General features: G+C 33.0%; 1 protein-coding gene across 1 annotated transcript in view; it reads right to left on the bottom strand.

The window, feature by feature from the left end:
- The window catches only part of LOC148945906 (uncharacterized), a 684,784-nt gene that overhangs the window by 135,034 nt on the left and 529,720 nt on the right, over positions 1 to 20,030 (bottom strand). Inside the window, exons 18-21 of the mRNA XM_089097548.1 lie at positions 14,587 to 14,771; positions 11,790 to 11,939; positions 5,918 to 6,237; positions 572 to 774 (exon numbers count right to left, since the gene is read on the bottom strand). Coding sequence (XP_088953674.1) covers positions 572 to 774; positions 5,918 to 6,237; positions 11,790 to 11,939; positions 14,587 to 14,771 — 858 coding nt within the window. The remainder of the gene's footprint in view (positions 1 to 571; positions 775 to 5,917; positions 6,238 to 11,789; positions 11,940 to 14,586; positions 14,772 to 20,030) is intronic.

Raw genomic sequence — 20,030 nt, 5'->3', positions numbered from 1 at the left:
AGATAGATTAAAAATGACTAAGAACTACTATTTTATGGTAATTCCTTGCAGACCTTGGAGAGTTGGAGATCTGGTGAGATCTTGGAGAATCAGATCCTCCTCCTCTCATGAAAAATTACCCTCAAATGAGGGTTCATTACATGTCCAAGGGTTCAATATACACAAAAGTCTACACAAGCAGTTACTGAGGCTTTTATAATGTTTAGAATCTCTACTATTGACTTTAAGATATTGAGAGGTGTAACTGACATCGGGCAAAAATTTTTAGACAGCAGATTAATTGAAAACCTTTATATGACATGTTTCAGTTTCAGCTACAGGCTACTGCGCGTTAACATATTATGTTCCAAAAGATTTAAAATCAATCAATCAAAGAAAATTTGCCTAGGTTTTAATTTGGAAAATTTACCTGAACTTACCCAATACTCAAAAAGACTCATGGGTAGAACCCCTTCAGGTATTTTAACAGACTTGAGTTCAAAATGTAAATTTTTCAGAAATCAAACAGCCTCTGCTTTGAAACTTCTTCAAACATTACACAAAAAAGGATGTCTGATTGAGCATAAAATACCTTTAAATCTTCAACAGCACTAGCAGTGTGGTATCTCCGCCCTTCTCCATTCCTGATGAGACGCTTTGCGAAAGCTGATGCCCCAGGCATACTTTTAGCCAATGACAAGTCTTCTTCGCTAAGACCAACCTCCTCAATAAGGTCTCCAGGTAGTGTCTCAACACCACTGGGGGGTAGACGCAGGACTGTCGCTTTACAAGATACTAAAAGCAGAATTAAATAGCTTATCAATTCTTTCATATCCTGTAAAACCCATAGGTATCCTGTGTAGCATAGATCTTCTTGATACCATGTACAGCGTTGATAATCAGTATGCTTAGCAGGACGTTAGTCAAATAAAGATTTTTTGTATTTTTGCAATTCTGTCAAGCATACCCACAGGAGATACTTATCATTAGTAAAAGCTAAAATACTGCTCAAGATTATCCTGACTTAAGTTGAATACCCCCCTTCAAACTTTAGGAAAATTTTAAATTGAATTTGGTAATACGGCAAAAAAAAATTTGTGCACTTACAGATACTTAACAAAATACTTTATGGAAGCCGAAAAAAGTCAGGATTGAAAAATTTACAGCTAAGTCAGCCAAATGTACCCAAATATAATTCCTGCTTACGTTTGATATTCATAAGGTAGTTTAGGTGTGTGTTATATGGAGAAGCAGCTTAGTCATTAGCAGCTCTTGGTATTCAAACCTTCAGGTCGATAAGAGCTAGCGAAAAATATTTTTTTACTCTTTTGTTGTTATTTATTTGCTTATTGTATATTATTGTTTCTAAATATTATTTTTAAGTAATCTTGGGACCTTCAGCAGAGTTGGCGATGACCCAGGCCTCAATTTATGTTTTGTTCATTCGTTTTTGGGAGTCGATGCACTGAGAAAGTGAAAGAAGAATGAAATTACAAAACTAAAACCGTTATAGAGTTAACATTTGGGGGGGAAAACAGGCTTTGAAACAATTTTACAATAAGAATGTAATGTGACCGATAACGTTTACTACTAATTAGTTTATTTTAAATAGTTTTTTTTAATGTTTTAAATAAATTAGTTTGTTTTCAATTTAAATAGTTATAAATGCGTAAAAGAACGAGTTTTTTTACTAATTGTGAAATTATAAAAAGTAAAACGGTACTTCGATTCACTTGACCTATATTTTATTGGTCATACCCTGACCTTTAATATTTTATTGAAATATTGACACATGTTGACGTTGTATGGACCTTGACCTGATATTTTAACAGACTTCAGAGGAAATGAGTTTCATCCATCATTTTTTTTCCTGTAAGAACATTTGAACGGTTTTTCAAAAGTAAATTTTTCAAGATTTTAAATGTTATTCAAGCTCATAATCTGCAAAAGAAAGCCCAACTACGTAAGAATTTGTTTGGTTTAGTGAGAACACTTATACAGCGCTTCTGTAGTCCAAGTCGTTGCTTCAGACATTTGGCAACCATATTATTTTATGGTCGAGCTATGAAATTAGTTACAAACGATTTGCATAGCCTATTGCGTCCAGAAACTTAAAAATACAGGTTCTAAAATTTTGATAGGGCTTTGGAAAGGTAAATTATTGTTTAAATAATTACTAAAATACAAAACATCAAATACAAAATTAGTCCAAAGTCATACCTTGTATGTTGAGAAGTCTTTTCAATTTGACATCTTTTGTCAGGTAGCTCAGCAATTTATTTTTATGTGAAAAAAAAGTTTTGGAAAATTAACGAACCAACGAAAGCAAAAAATGGGTTAAAACTGTTTTAGTTTATTTAAATCAAAACAAACTAACCGCTTTTCAAGTTACCAACCAAAAAAAGCTTCCAAGAAGCTCACCATTGGGGCTTGTGGATACTCCAAATATGTACTAATGTTCCTGACACAAAACTTTACAACGATGTTTAAACGTGGAACTAAACATAAGAGCACGGTTTGATCGGCCTAAACAATATATTTTTAGACCTATCAAACCTTAAGGAACCTATCAAACCTATCAAACTCTAATGTATTTAAACATTAGATTTTTACTAAACAAGAAGGGCCAAGTATGATATCACGAAACTATTTATTAAAGTAGAAATGGTTTAGAGCATATGACAATTGTCAGCTCTATTTTATCCCTTAAGAGTTGTTAAAAGATCCTTGTCCACTTAAAATATTGAAAAGTACACAAAATACTTTACGTGTTTAGAAATTTAAAGCTTCCGTTCAAATCTTTTAAATATCACACTCAAAATTTACAATAAAAAGCATCAATTTTATTAGTTTAATTCCCCAAAATACTTGTAAACAATTTTCAGCAGATCCAGTGGAACAAAAAAGTAATTGCAAAGGTTTGACCTTCGGTGGGGGTAAAAAGTCTGATCAGAGGAAAGGTAAGGGAAGGATGTCTTAAATTGCATCTTAGGATCCAAGTTTCCCACTACTCATGTGAATATGTTAGACAATCAGGCGAGAAGCTTGCCAATAGCAGTGTCTTGGTCAGGTAGAATACACAAGGTTGAGGGTTTCTTCTATATCTGCACTAGGATCAAATCGCCAACTACGTAATTACGCGTATTTAGAATCATTAGGATATAGCTAGCAGCTTATGCTTCGACTATTCGAGTCAACTGTCTTTAAATGCCATCTATATTCCAAATACCTTGGACATTATTCGTAGCATGTTCCCCCCCCCCCTCCCTCATAAGCCTAAGAAATTTACCAATGAATTTTGATATATGTCGGGGAAAAACCCATGTCTTTTGAGCTAACTAAAGAAACTGAATTTCAGGTAAGACTGTTTTATTGAACAATTCTTTTCATGTTTTCATCTTTTTAAAACTATGAATCTACATTTTCGTCATAAATTTACTTTCATTCGTCAATGTCAATTTAATTATTTACTGTATATTTATCTCATACCGAGATAAGTTTATTAAACTTCGTGTCTAAATGTTCTCGCTAAGACGTGTTGACTGACCAAACTCTAACCCTTCGAGACACCTCTGCTCATAATATTGACTGAAAAAAGGACACAAACAAAACGAGACAACAGATCTTCTTCAACAACTGTTTAAAAGCGCCATTTTTTCTTTTTTTTTCTATAAACACAAAAATTTAGTGGCATCTTATACTTAGAACTTAAACTTTGCTTATTTTTCATCACCTGAAGTACACTTTTGATACCAATTCTCCCATCAACATAGGTAAACCTCGCGTAGGCGCACTTCTGAGACACTTCGGAGGTTGAATATGGCGTGTACGATTTTTGCAGTGCGAAGCCCCTCGACATAGATCAGGCTTAAAGACTCTCTATTCTCATCAGATTAAGAAAAGTGCCATTTGTAGTGCGGTTAATCCCTTATAAAGAGCTCTTGTCTTTTAATTGCATTTAGTTTCCACTTAAGTATGATCACTTTCTAATAAGATTGTTCCAATGGGACAGACTAATTTAGTTGTGTCTTAATTCGAGTGTAATAAATTCAATTACTTTTGGAGAAGTAAAAGAACTTTTTGTGCACTTGTTCGTGAATCTACAAGCAAGGAATTAGAGCTTTTACAAGTTTAGCGAAAAAAAACTGACTTTTTCGTATGAAAGTAAAGAGTGGCGTTAAAGCTTGAAACGAATTTAAGTTATTCCATACATAATAGTGAGAAACCACCCCTCTAACCATCCATTCATTATGCCTGTTCTTTTATGATTGCATTTTACAGTAAAGCATCTACAGCAAATTGGTACGCGCAGTGTTTTACTGTATTTGCGGATTACCTTTCAACACCTTTCTCTGTTTTGCAGAAAAGTTACTGTTCATAGCAATTACAACTAAATGAGCCGAAACAATTTTGCAACATTGTGATTAATTTGCTCTTTTTTTAGAGTATTCATTAGATGCATGAAAAGTTACGATGTAGAAGGAAGGTTTGAGGGACTCAGTTTCTTTTACATTTTATTATAACGAAACTATTTAATTTTATTTAAAACCGTGATTCCCAAAGTGAGGCATATGCCACACCTGTGAGGCATAGGAATATTTTGCTGGGCCATGGGCAAGACATGCAACCTTTGGCTAACAATACTCTAAAGCAACGTAAAACATTTGATCAAATTTGGTAGCCCCTCAGCCACTGCGCTTGAGGTAGCTGCGGCCCAGGTGCCTGCCCCCCTCCCTAAACGGTTCTGAATTTTATATGCAGTCTTTCATTTTTTTTTCGAACTTTTAAAAGAGACCTGGAAAAGAAATTTTAATAACGTATCAAAACTATGCAATTTTTTCAAAGATAATTTTAGGAGCCTAATTTTTTTTACGCGAATGAACAAATTATTCCAACGTAAAATTGGTTGGGCAGTCATTCAGTTTTTTAGCAATAAATTGTTTTACACAAATGAACAAATTAAACAAAAAAAATTTTTTTTTACACATATGAACAAATTATTCCAATGTCAAGTTGGTTGAGCAGTCGTTCAGTTTTTTAGCAATAGAGGGTGCCCACCTAAAAAAAGGAAGGTGAAAAATCAGTAAAAAAAAATTGAGAAACATGTGGCATCCAACAATTAAGAAGATAATTGTTCTTTGAAGGATATAGCAGTCTTAATTTGAAGTGAATTAACAGAATGTTGTTATTTGAATTTTCGTAGACGAAAACGTTGTTAAATTTAACTGATTACTTTTGATTCTTTATTTTCACGGTTCAACCTCGCAACACTTGCACAATTAGACATTACTTTAAAACCCTCATGATTCAGAACAACCAAATAACATTCTTTGTAAATTTCGGTTTCCATTGGAAAGAATAGACCTAAGATGGAACCAGAGCACAATTTATTTTTTCAATGGCCTTGGTGCTTTAGAACTAAGTTTTAAGGATATGCTGTTGGTGTTCCAACAACCCTTTCTGCATAAAAGGGGAGCTGTCATGTACCAGCACCTGTGTTGTATGCTTACTCCAAATATGTTCCACTATGTAGAACCTAAAAAAGGACACACGCACAGAGGAAGATCATTTATGCAGGCAACTTAGAATAGGAAGAATGAAAAAGTAGCAGGAGATGTAGACGGTATTAAAAAGGATGCAGACATGCATGTAACAGAATTTTCAGAAGATACAGAATGAGAAAAAAATAAAAAAACAAAATGCAAGAGAAGCTAAGGATAAGCTCTCAATTAAGAAGCTAAAAGGCAAATTCCTCTGTTATATTATTGCGAAGGATCTTTCATTTGAAATTTTAATGGAAACCAACACATCTTTGGGCTTCAGGCCCATCTCAGAAAAAGATCCAATTATTTCTTTGATAAAAAAGATAGTATTTTTACTGCATTGCACGCATTTTATAATGTTATAGCTTAGAGAAAAAAAGGTTTAATAGCCTTACCAGCAACATCAGGGTTCACAGCCTCAACAAGATGTCCATCTTCAATAACACTCCCTCCAATGTTTCTCGTCTTAACCAGTGGTGGGTTTCTTGATTGAGGGACAGGTGATGTCCGCACAAGACCTTTCGGGGAAGGTGGTGGGTATGAAACCCCTCTATTTGTTATAGCAGGTCTGATATGTGGACTAAGAGTCTGCTGGGGTATTGGAACATTGAAAGACAAAAGGTTGGGCAGTGATTGTCCAGAAGGTACAACAGTGACGTGTGGAACTTGTACAGTAAGTGTATTTGAAGAAGGCCGACTTGTAAGTAGTTGCTTCCTGGAAAAAATTGTGTCTAAAACGTCTTATAGCAAAAGCAGAGGAGTAAATTGCCTCAAGGCAAGGAATTTACCCCCTCCAATCCTAATGTATCCCAGATTTGTGTTTGTCTCTCCAAAAGTTTCAAATAATACCGATTGTATAGTTATACCTTTGGATATGATTATACGGCATTTGCGCATTAAACGTACTCTTTTATATACTGCTAAAGAAGTCAAGTTTGGTTAATGCTAATGAAATAAAATAAAATAGGATGAATATATAATAGTTCAGAAACAAATTTGGGTTATATATTTTCAAATTACGGGGGTGGGGGTTAAAGCATACCATATATTAAATACGTAATCTAACCTAACCTAGGTGCCTTTTTCCCTCCCTAAACCCCAAAAAGCAACAGTTTAAATATCTCAAACGCAATGAAAACTACTCTTTGCATTCCAATTCTTAATAGCGGTGTCTTGAAATAACCAGTCTGGCGGTTATCTGTAGCCTGTCTAGTTTGACATTCCATAGACAGTATATAAAAGAGTACGTTTAATGCGCAAGTACCGATTATACTTGCCGAATAACATGTCGGGTGACAGGCATAAAAAAGTAAAAATCCCTAGTATATATTCTTTTGTGAGGCTTGGATAAAAAATAATTTGTTCCTTACTCTCAAATAAAAAGTTGTAAACCCCTTTCCTCAGCCCTTCCAAAAAACAAGGCAGTAGAATTTTCAGAAATTTTTTAAAAAATAGCAGAATTTTCTTTAAAATTTCCGAATGATCCCTCTGAGACAAAAGAGAGCAAACTCTTTTATAATAAAGGGATACCAAATGGATGTAAACGTACTCTTACCAAATATTTGTTACAACTACCCGTTGTAAAACCTTACGTACTGGGCTACGTATTGCAGATACTTACCAAATATAAAAAGTAACATGACTTTTATGTTAAATTCGTTGTTATTCATATAATAAAAATTGTCTGCCATACAATTTTACTTAATTCTGTCCTCTGTTGGATTTTTATTACTTTACCCCACCTTCGGCAGAATGTTAGGAAGTGAGTGTGCTTCATAGAACGTGAGAATCAGCAGCTATTTCTAGGACAGCATATATTCAAGTACTTTCAGAAAAGCACTGTGACATAAATTTACTTATTATACATAGGAATAAAGCCTCAAATCTACGTATCACATCGTAATTTTATATCTTTTTTTTTATTTTTGGCTATTCAAGAAAGCAAGTTATCAGATGAAGCATTATATATTCAGTTTTCTTTAAGTTCATAAATTGATAATTACAACGTCTAGGTCAACAGCGATGATTTTTTGCACCGTTTTTTTTTTTTTTCATATCTAGACTACATGAATGTATCACCCATTACATGCTGTTTTTAAGACCACAGTCATCTATTATTAGCAATTTGCATTCTACTTTCTATAAAAACAAGTTGAAAGTAAAACCCTAATACGAGCGACATTTTTCACAACTTCTGAGAAAATTTGCTTGGTTACAACTTTTATCTATTTGGACATTCTTAGCAGCAGATTCGACTGAAAAATATTATGAATAAAAGAAATGAAATTAGAAACTACTTCTCATTTGTGGAAAAATATCAATCTAGAACAGTAGTGCCAATTCAAATAAAATTAAGGGGGAGGGTAGACATATTTAATTCTTCATTTTTTAACAAAGATGCGAAAATTGGTATTTTCAAAATACTGAGGGGGGGGGGGTACTTAGTTCTTTTCAATATTTTTTCCATTAAATTTCCATAAAAGGTCCCCCCCCCCCTAATCAGTGCCCTTTAATTAAAATACGCAGGATTTTGTTTAAAACCAAAGAGTTTAAATTATTGACCCTTATAATTTATAAAGTAAGAAAATAATACAACTTGAATGCTACGTTGTGAACAGCCAATAGCCGTGATGAGAACTTCGTTAAATTAGAAACTATAATTAGAAAATAGAATAAATTAGATTAGAATTAGAATAAATTAGAAAACTATTTACAGGGGAAAATGGGTAAAGTGTACTGACAGTTCAACAAACTTTTGAGTACTTGTTTGTGTGGATATCCCAACATTTGATGTTCATATACAACAACAAAATTTAAGTTCAAAGTTTAATCAGACATGGAAGATAGATAAACATCTATGTTGAGTAAATCTGTTCATTAGGATTACAAGAAAACGAAGAACATTCGCTGTTTCATTTAAGATTGAGTATCAGGCTTAATAATAAAAACTGTCATTGTGTCATTTCATTAAATAAGATTAGAAAACAAATTAAGCAGAATTAAATCAAACGAAAAAAAAAATCATCATAAAAATTAATAAAAAAAAACCCATAAGGATAAAAAAAAACATTCCTCGTGTCGTTTCGTTACATAAAATTTTAAACAAAATTAAAGTAAAAAAAAAAACAAATTAAAAAAGGTATATATTAGCAGTTAAATTAATTGATTCGGGTCTTTTTTGAAAAGTTTTGTTCTAATATACAATTTGTACATTGAAGTTTTTTTTTTTACTTATGGTCTTAACTGAATACTATTTATATATATATATATATATATATATATATATATATATATATATATATATATATATATATATATATATATATATATATATATATATATATATATATATATATATATATATATATATATATATATATATATATATATATATATATATATATATATATAACATCAGCGAAGAAAAAATTAAACCAATGGCTGTCCTAGAGGAACAAGAACATACTTAATAAACTTATAGATCAACAAAACCCTATCTTTTGGCCTGACAAAGTCTCACTTATTGTTAAAGTTACGTGTGTCAATCACTTCTTTAAAATTTATGAAACAAGAAAGAAGTAATGGCCTGAATGAACCTTCTCCTTAAGGTCTATCTACAATATAGTAGCTAAGTATGGGTATTCAGTAATCTCAGGGTACCAGAGAGTCTAAAGTATCTCTCGAGTAGATTGGGAAGTTTCGGAAAAAAGGGAAAGAGTAGCCGGTAATCATATTTAGTTAGTAAATAGCTAACAATACACAGGAACAGAAACAAACAATCTTGAAGGGGAAGAATTGAAATCATACCCAAAATAACATGAATAGAAACAATTATCCAGAACAGTTACCTCTTCCAAGATTAACTTAGAATACTTTTTCCACAAAAAAAGTTTTTCAAAGAAAAGTAAAGAGCTCCATTAAACGGGAAATGAGCAGAAATAAAGTCAAATAACCTTCCAATCGTACCACCACCACAAATCACCATCAATAAATAAATGAAACCCAAAACAAATAGAATTTACAATAAAAAAACGAGACAAACTCAAAACGACCAAAGATTAACATGAGTAGGGCTTACAACCCTCATGCCTTCTCAAGACCAGAATTTAATTTGAACTTTACTTAAGACACAATACATTTAAAATGTTTGCACCCTTTTTGTCTTTGATAAATAAAAAAAAAATTGAAAATTTAAGGAATAAATATCAGTAGATGTACTAGTGTATTAAACTGATAAGCCATGGACATTTGTTTTTTTTTCCGTAAAGTGAAAATTATGTTCTGGTCTTGAGAAGGCATGGGGGTTGTCAGCGCTACTCATGCTAATTTTAAAGTATAATGGGCCAATTACATAAACTGTGGGGGCTGACATACCCAATATCCCTAGAGACATAGTTACTGGACCGTTCTACAATGCTGAACAAAATAGTTGTCCAAAAATTTTCACTGCAAGTGTTTTGAAAATGAATGGGCTTGGGAAAAGGGCTACTTGCCCTCCAGTCTCTTTTGAATCTTAAAAATGGAACTACAACTTTTTATTTTGTTCGACATCCGCCTAGATATTCCTTGAAAGCTTCACCTTAAGACTCTTAGCTTGCTTAGTAGCAATAGTTGCAGTAGCATTAGTAGCAGTATGCACATAACACCTTTGGTTTCTTCAACATCCCCTCCAACGCACACTGAAAGTTTAAACTTGATACCATCAACTGTTTCTGGTAGTGTGTTTCAATTTAGTTACATGCAGTTTCAATATTTCCCATATTTTTCGCCATATTACCCATGGTTTTACTAGCGACAGTAGTAGTAGTAGCGGCAGAATTAATAGTAGTAGCCTTAGATTTAGTGGAAGTAGTAGCAGTAGAAGTAGTAGTAATAATAGTAACAGTAGTAGCAGTATGAGTAGAAACAGTATCATTAGGATGCAAATACTTTCTTTTGGCTATTTCAACATCCCTCACAACAAGCCCTGTTAGTTTTAACTTCGCACACCAAACTGTTCCTACGATATTGCTATTACGGCCTTTTGACAACCTGCATACAGACGATATGTTCTGGTTAAGTTCACTCCCCCCCCCCGCGAAAAAAGTCGTTGAAAATTTAACTTTCACACCCTTATGCATAGTTGTAATAGTGGTCACAGTAGTAGTATTTGTATTGCTAGCAGTAGTACTAATAGTAATCTCCTAAAGTTCACACAACCACCCTTCCCATAAAAACCTTATCTGCCCCCGGGACATAGCTTACAACCCTTGCCCCCAGACTCTGGGGGGGGAGGTTGTCAACCCACCAGGTTCTGTTATGTGATCTTTGGACTGTTTTGAACAAATGGTTATCTCAAAATTTCTATCGGATGCATTTGGGGAAAATAGGCCGTGCGGGGGGGGGGGCTAGCTGCCCTCCGATCACATTTAATCTTCAAAAAAACACTAAAATTTCTGATTTACAATCCAGTGAGCCATCTCCGAAGTTTATACGATCACCCTTTCCATAAAAAACTTATATGCCCCGGGGCATAACTTACAACTCTTGCCCTGAGGGCTGTGGGGGTGGGGGGGTTCTCTTCAAAGACATAATTAGTGGACCTTAAAACTACGCCGAACAAAATCGATATATCAAAATTTTGATTGAGTGTGTTTGGGGAAATTATGGGTGTGGGGGGGGGGAGGGCTGGTTAACCTCTATTCACTTTCGAAAGTTAAAAAGTGCACTACAGGTTGCAATTTTCAATCAAATGAGCCCCTTTCATAGTTTCTACGACAAATCCTCCTATACTAAGTGCCATTGTCTCTAACCCCCCCCCCCCATCAAAAAATAAAAATAAATAAACAATATGTTGTGCCAACATCGCTCTTTACTTTACTTTTTTTTATCATAAAAAATATCTTTTATCATATATAATATCTTCTTTTTTTTTACCATAGGCAGCGCAATAGCGCTGCCTATGATAAAAAAAAATGTTTGAACTTATTAAGTAAAATAAATGAATAAATTATTATTTGGAAAAAAAAAGATCCTTTGATTTATTCTGAAAGGCATTATGGCTTATATTATTTTTATTAAATCTGGAAGCCCTCTCTTTCAACTTTCAGCTACCTCTTCCTACACACCCTCCTAAAGACAACTTTTGGATACTGCCGTAGCACTAATTGAAGATAGTTATTTCTATAACTATTTCCAATAACTTATTTACAAGTTTTTATTTTATTTCATTTCCATAAGCATTTTTTACGAGGGGTTTAACAGAAACTCTCCAAAAGGAAATAATACCTTGAATTCCTAGGTGAAAGAGTTGTTCGCCTTGCTGACTGATCATGCAATCCGGAGGAAACTTCTTCAGAGGAGGAACTTGAAAACTTTTGATTCTCTGCTGCTTCAAAGCTTGGCAGACGCGGAAGCCCTTCTTGTTCCATAGAACCACTGTGAAAAGTTATACTTAGTATATGTATATATTATATACGAGTATATATTCGAAGGATTAGAGAGTTAACCTTAAAAAAGGACATTAAAAGCACAAATGACAGAAAGCTGTTTTTGGCAGAAGTCTGCTATAGTAAGGCGTTTTATACAAAAAAAATGCATAATTATTTTTTTGTTGGGGGAGAGAGGGGGAATGAAGATCTTTCTTGTTCTATAAAACCCTTAAAAAACTGAGTATGTTAGTCTATTTGAGAAAAATGCAATTGATTTAAGGCTCGACTGCAAGATAAATGTAACTGAGCACCATCTTGTTGGATAAAATCGCACTATTCTAAAAGTCAACATTTCAAGCTTATTTTAAAATTTGACTTTTTAGAGTTCTTTTATGGTAAATGTTTACATTGTCTTTATACGTCAATTGCGAAATACAAAATGCGAGTACTGTTTACTACCTATTTAAACCAGGCGATTCAACTTGCAAACGGACGCAGTTGTACATACTGACATACATAGAAACTCTTTTTCCAGTGGCGTTGAATTATACTTAAAATAACTTTTGTTCGGAAGAATTGGACTGTTTTGTCACATTCATCACCTGTATTGCCTACCTCCTACGGAGTAAATATGCCTCCGTATATATTGTAAGTGTACTATTACCAAGAGAGCTCTTTTATAATTTCTAAACCATTTTTAAAAGACTGTAGGATATGCCTCTGCACTTCGGACAAAAGAACATAGTCTCATTACTTGCTTCCGTCCAAATTTGAATAGTGAGAAAAGAGACATCTAAAAAAAGTTGGTTTAACGTCAGATGTTTTCACAGATGTCTCTAAAACAAATTTAAAGTTGAATTTGTGTGAAGATCTTTGATTTTCTGAGTTATCTCAGAGTTTTCCAATAAAAAAGTATTGATGTTGGTGTGTAAGCAGGAAACCATATAGAGGAAAAACTTACACTTTTACAAATAGCGATGTATAGACGAGGGGGTGAACCCTCTCGTATTACATACACGAGGAAGTTTGACCCCTCGTCAATACCTCGCTCTTTTTCGCTAAAGTTCGAACTTTGTTAAATAATGGCTAATATAAGGAATACTTTGTTTGTGTCATTTTCCGTCCAATCTTAGCATTTAATTTTACCTTAACCAGCTTCATAACTATGATTTTCATGTGGTAATAAACCAAAGATATTTTATGTTTTCGGCTTGTGGTTGCTATTTAATAAAAAAAAAATTCCAAATGAAAGTAAGGAATAACATCAAAAATTAAAATGAACATAAACTCTTAGGTATATCTTTTAAGGATCTTTTCTTTCGTTCATTTCAGTCATTTGAGAATTGATCAACTTGTGACTCTCATTTTCATAACAAAATATTTTGGACCTCTTTGGCCGTTTTGTTATTATCCCTTACAAAATTACTTCCACAAATATTGCTAATTTAAGTTACGTGAGAGAATCCCTCCATGGAGAAATGACTCGTGGGGAAGGGAATTTTTCATGGAGGGGGAACTGGATTTCACGACATTATTTAAAAAACGATCAGCAATTAAATAAAAAAACAAGTTTTTTCAACTGAAAGTAAGAAGCAACATTAAAACTTAAAACGAACAGAAAATATTACGCATATGAGGTGAATTGCCTCTCCTCAATAGCTTGCTCTTTCGCTAATGTTTCTTTTTAACTTTTAAAAGAGGTTATTATTCCAATTAAACAGCCTTTTTGATTCATGAGTCACTCTTAAGCAACTGGAACAAAAATCAAACTCAGGTTATTATAAGGTTATTGTTAGTTTAAAAAGTTAAATTAATTTACAAATTCCGTTTTATTTATTCATGTACGGTGAGCCAAGTTCAAAACCTGCCTTAATTCATAAATTTTCAGAAATTACGTAACAAAAACAAGTTTTTTAACTGAAAATAACGAGCGAAATTAGAGCTTAAAACGAACAGAAATTATTCCGTATATCAAAGGGGCTGTCTCCTCCTCAACGCGCCGCTATATACGTTAAAGTTTTTTATTGTTTTATAAAGTAGAGATGTGAAAAAGAGTCAAACTTTAGCGTAAAGAGCGGGCGTTGAGGAGTTGTCCCACAAAGTTGTCCCTTTGTCCCAGAAAGGGACAAATTTCCTTTTAAAATGTAGTTGAACTAGGACTTTCCTGCTGTCAAAATCATAAATATTTGTGGTCCCCCTCCCAGAAACAAAAACCTCCGAACTTTTGTCTATGGTCAAATTACATCTTTTGTAAAGATTATTTTCCGACCATAGGCTCTATAAAGGCCATGTACTGTACTATTCCATGTAATACCATGTACTATTAAGAAAAAAAATTCACATGAAACTCATTAGTTTTGATTAGTTTTGTTCATTAATTCCACTTTTTTGAAAATCTTTCTCTGCTAGATTTCCTCCTCTCCAAGCCTCCTTTTGTGTCACCGTATGTTAGGGTGACAGGAAAATTAAAAACGTAGACATGTTGCTTTGACTACCTAAAGGAGGATATGGCTCATAAGAGAAAAGGACATTTATAAAGTGAAGCGATTAAACTGTTTTAAGGTTTTTGGTGTGTCACGCACTTAATATGCCGAGGTTCACAAAGCCTCTAATAAAAAAATTGCACCCAAATCCTTATTCGTTATAACATTTACCTATGAGAGTGGATAAGTGATGATCCCCTGCTTCCTCTTGATGATCCTCTTGGACTTCTTGATATAATCAACTGTGCTGAATTGTAGTCATAATCATCTTCTTCGTAATCAGCGATAAAGGGCTCAAACATAGTTTTAGCGTCTGCATACTGTTCTTGCGCTTTTTTTATATTGTCCATCCATATCTGAAAATAAGGGATTATATATATATATATATATATATATATATATATATATATATATATATATATATATATATATATATATATATATATATATATATATATATATATATATATATATATATATATATATATATATATATATATATATATATATATATATATATATATATATATATATATATATATATATATATATATATATATATATATATATATATTTATATATATGTATACATATAGGGCTTCATAAACATAGAGCCCAAAAACCGACGAACACATTTTTTTTCTGCCGTAAAGTGGAAATTCCCTGGCCAACAAATACAACGCACAAAAACAAGATTTAGGTTGTAAGCACGAGCCTCCAAAAATCAGGGCTAGAAAATGGGCCAAAGAACTATTTTACTGAAACTCTTAATCAATGTCCTTGGGACGAATGAAAACTCTTTTTGCAGTTCAACAAGTGCCATCAGAAAATTATATCTGCTGCAATGCCATTGAAGCCGAACGTCAAACCATATTTTTGATAAGAAACTCTTTTCAAAACGTTTCCTAACGAGCCTAATCAATACAAGCGAGTTAATCTTTTTAATAAGATTAACTCAGATTGATAAGATGAAATCTTATTAATCCCTTATTAATAATTTGCTTGCATCTTTACAACTTACCACGGGTTACTATAATTGTCCCAATTCTGATAGGAATATCGTTTATTATCTCCTCAGTAGGAAGGTAAATCGTTACCTTCTCCAAAGCTAAAATCATTTGCCACATATTAAATCCTTTTTAATACCCTGGATGCCTCTGGAGGCATCAATGAATCTAAGAATTTTTTCCGTATTTTAATTGAAAAAATCTAAAACAAAAATTGACCCCTCCCTAGATTTAAAAAATATAGTTTCTGTTTCTTCATAAAGACAATCCTTGTAAGGTATGGTATGGTAAGAAAGAAGGCTATAGTAAGATGATCGTATACCCAACCATTGTAAGGCTAGACTATGACCTTCATTTTATCCATTTCTTTTTATGTCAAAAATACGGAGAAACAATATATTTAATATCCAAAATTCTATTTAATAATATTTCTGTGAGCAAAGAAAATGGATAAAATACGTGCTGGAAAATATAAGTTATATAATTCGAAAAAATTAACGGTAAGTAAAGAGCAATCCTTGAGAATAATAATCCTAAAGTCTAGACACAGGAAGTTTGAAAACAATATAGACGTCAAAAGAGTTTATATTTATGCTGATTTCAAGATATGACTAATGCATGAGGCGTAAAGGGGCCCATCAAAAGTTATTAGCAAAGAAAAACAATTTTAAGAAAAGATGGAAAACATTCCTAGTAAGGGGTGTACTCTTGATAAAAATCATTACATCAAATTCTTCATCCCTAAGAACCCTTGAAAAAAACGATTACACAAAGCCTTCACAAACGCTCCCAAAACCCCATACACAAAAATGCACAGTGAAAATCGAGGAAGATGCTTTACCAGGATAGAATTGAGCCAGTACTCTGAGATTGTCGAGTGAAAAATCATTTGAATGGAAGTTTCAAGCTCTAGTGCCATTTTTAAGTAAATCTAGAGGTTGTATTACAGCAAACGGTAAATTGCCAACTTTTGTTCCAGAAAACAATAATTTGGGGCTGAGTAGACCAGAATACTGTTAACCTAAATTTTGAAGATAACCAATCGGTTTAAGAAATTCCTCCCAAAAGCCATAATGCTATGTCGTCCTGCATTAGTTTAAAAACGAACCGTTATTGTAGAAAATTACTAATATACTTTATTTGACAGAATTTGGTTACTATTGGGCCGAGTCGCTCCATACTTACAGTTCGTTACCGGCAACTGTTTTATGGAAAAAAATACACATAAATGATGTTTTCCTTGTCTGAGTGTTGTAATAAAAATTATGAACTCTATCTTAAAGAGAGGACGGGGAGAGTAGAAAAGAATGACCCCCCCCCCCCTTCAAATTTTAGACATCTCTGAATTTGGTAGCCAGCAGAAATTAGATTTTAATTTTTAATAAAAGTAAAGAGCAATTTTCACACACAGACTAAAACAAATCATCATAAATATTATCTGAAAAAAAGGGGGAGGGGTAACACCATTTACACAATGACCCCACTTTTTCCACTGACGATTTAACTATTTACTTCAAATCTTCAAAAAAAAGCATAGCACAAAAGCAATGTGTTTTTCTTATATACGTACGTTCAAACAATAGATTTCTCTATACGTACGTTTTGACAAGCAGTCGATAAACACGCACTTGGCATTAAGTAAAAGAGAAAAGTCTCCAAAACTTATATTATGCTGATGATTTGTTAATGGTACATAAAGACAGTAGCAACGTTTGGTATTATTCTAGGTCTTGAGAGTTCAGGGCGCAAGAATAGGATTGAAGATTAATGTGAAAATAGTAGAAGATGTTCATATGCAGCAAAAATGTAAAAAGTGACTAAAGTAAGCACAAGATGTTTTTTTGCTGGTGAAAAATGTTCGGGAGAATAGGAAAATAAGTCTCAGAACAAAGTTTAGGTTACTATAAGCCGTGATGATGATAGTAGTCAAGTAAGTCTACAAACACGGGTGTTTTTAAACATTGACAAAGATAAGAGAGGATGATGTCTTCTAGAAGATTAATCTAATGATGTTTTTAAGCACTCGTTTGAACAATTAACTAATTATTAGTTAATAATTAACTAATTGAGTCACTACGCACAGGTTATTTGACCTTCTACTAGTGGATATGTTTGTTTAATTGATTTGTTGTTTTTGTGTGCAATAATAAAAGGGATCATTCATAACAACGGTACATAAAACAATACGAGATACGGAAGACGGCGAATACGGCTGTACGGAAAATATGGTTTGATCCCATAGTCTACGGGCTTAAGGAAAAGGTCAGGATGTAAGGTTATATTTCACGGATGAAGAATGATGGACTGTCAAAATTTGTGTCGTGTGGTAGCTCAGATGTGACCAAAAAAAACAAGAACGTTCTCAGAAAGGGAGGGGGAAAGGTCAGAAGAAGTTATGTAAGGTAAACTAAGAATTTAATAGGAGGAGGTAAAAAGTACAGTTCTGAACAGAGTGAACAGGTGAGAGGGATACGTACGTTTAGCTGTTTTAGCTTCAGATGACTTGGCGCTGCGGTAAGCTGCCGGTAGTAGTAGCTTTTATATATTTTTTGCATTTTTAACTATTTCCAAGAAACTAGTAGTTAAACGTGTGCGTACTTAAGAACATTTGGAATATATTAATAAAAATAACGGTTTTTACTAAAGGTATTTACTTGAAATAAATTTAGATTCACTTTCTAAAATTTGGAGGAAGGCTTTATTTTCTAATTTACCCTTATCTAAAAAACTAATCCTCCGATAACTAATCCCTTTTTGATCTAGACTAGATTTACTTGTAGTATTTCGTGTGCACTATTTTTTTTCTACTTCACTTTTACGCATCATCATCCTAGTTTAAATAACACCCTTTCCAACCAGCGTTGCTAACGGGGTACAATTGAAGCGTTTTTGATACAATTTAGAGGTCCTGGTACAATTTTAGGTATATTTTGATTTTAATTGCTCCTTTTTGATTCGGATATGTATCCAAGTTTTTAGTTTATTCTTCTTGTTATGGCAAATTTTTAACCTGTTGCTCCGATGGTACAAATTAACTTCTTCCGGTACAATTTTTGTCAGAAAATCAATGTAGTTTATTTCAAAGCGTTAGCAACGTTGCCTCCGACAGTGCGATCATATTTTTAATCTTTGATTAGATTTTATATTGTACTGAATACCATGTCTTACTTGTCTCGAATACCAGCCAATTTACACGTACCAAAATGATGCGATTTTGTGCTTCTGAATTTTTTTATTTATATCAAACTGTTGTTTCATTACTGTTTGGTTAAGTTTTGTTGTTCCCATGGAGTGGATATCCCCGAGACAGGCTGGAGCATGCTTTATGTTTGATGGGTTATTTAATTCTGAATTGTTGTCATTTTAATTGTTTTTATTTTTTTTAGGGTTATGTGACAATTTTTTTCTTGTGTTAGATCATATTAGAAATCTCATTTTATTCTCTTCTTTTTTTTATCTTCTTCTACTCTTCCTTATCTAATCCTCGTTTTATTCTGTTCTTTTTTTTGTTTTTCCCCTTCTTCTTTTCCTTCTTTAATTTTTGTGGTAATGCATTAACTCAATTTCGATTATATTTCTCTTAAGTTAGAGGCTATGCAGGGAAGATTTAAAATTATTTTATATCATCGAATAAATTACATATTTATTTAATTTAGAACCAATTAAACTACTGGAAAACGGGTTGAACCAAAACGGGAGCTCCCTGGGGCTTGGTATTTTCTAAATTTGAAAAAAATATTACATAACACCTTTTGAATTACAGCAGGCGACTAGCAACTAGTGTTACACTTTTACTTATATTACTTTCAAAGACAAAACACATAAAACAGTTCAAAATTAGGCTGTATTCACCCTGATGTTCACGCATGAGCAATATTTGCTCTTATCACGGCAATTTAGTTGTTGATATTGTCAATTTTAGTTACTTTGTTAAACAATTTATTGAATTTCAAAGTAGAATCCGTATCGAAAAACTAGCAAGTTTTCTTCAATTATTTCTATGTAACAGCAACAACCCTATAAATTGTTGTTTATACGTTTTTCAATATAGCAGAGTAGACATAGAAGAGAATCCTTTGTGTGTATAAGAATAATTAAAACCACTCATTAATGCAATTAACAGTTTGTTGAAGACCAAAAGTAAAACCCGCACAAATGGGAGATTATAATTAAACAATTTTAACGAGCACTAATAGCTAGCAACAAGTAAAAGATATATGTTGGACAAATGATTCCTCTTCCAGATTTGCAGTGACTATTGCTCCGCTACCAAACAGAAGGCTCTATCCATATAATAAATAAAAAAACAAGTTTCTTTAACTGAAAGTAAGGAAAGACGTTTAAACTTAAAACAAACATAAATTATTCCGTATATGAAAGGGGCTGTCCCCTCCTCAACGCCTCGCTCTTTACGTTAAAGTTTGACTTTCTCACAACTCTATTTTTTTTTAGACAATGAAAAACAAGAGCATAAAGAGTGAGGCGTTGAGGAGGGGACAGCCCCTTTCATATATGGAATAATTTATGTTCATTTTAAGTTTTAACGTCGTTCCTTATTTTCAGTTAGAAAAACTTGTTTCTTTTATTTAATTTTTGAACGTTTTTGAA

Source organism: Artemia sp. Qi Xiang Cuo, chromosome 12 (assembly GCF_049724085.1).
Source record: "Artemia sp. Qi Xiang Cuo chromosome 12, ASM4972408v1, whole genome shotgun sequence".
In the NCBI taxonomy this organism is placed as follows: Eukaryota; Metazoa; Arthropoda; class Branchiopoda; order Anostraca; family Artemiidae; genus Artemia; species Artemia sp. Qi Xiang Cuo.
This window is presented reverse-complemented; position numbering and strand designations above follow the sequence as displayed.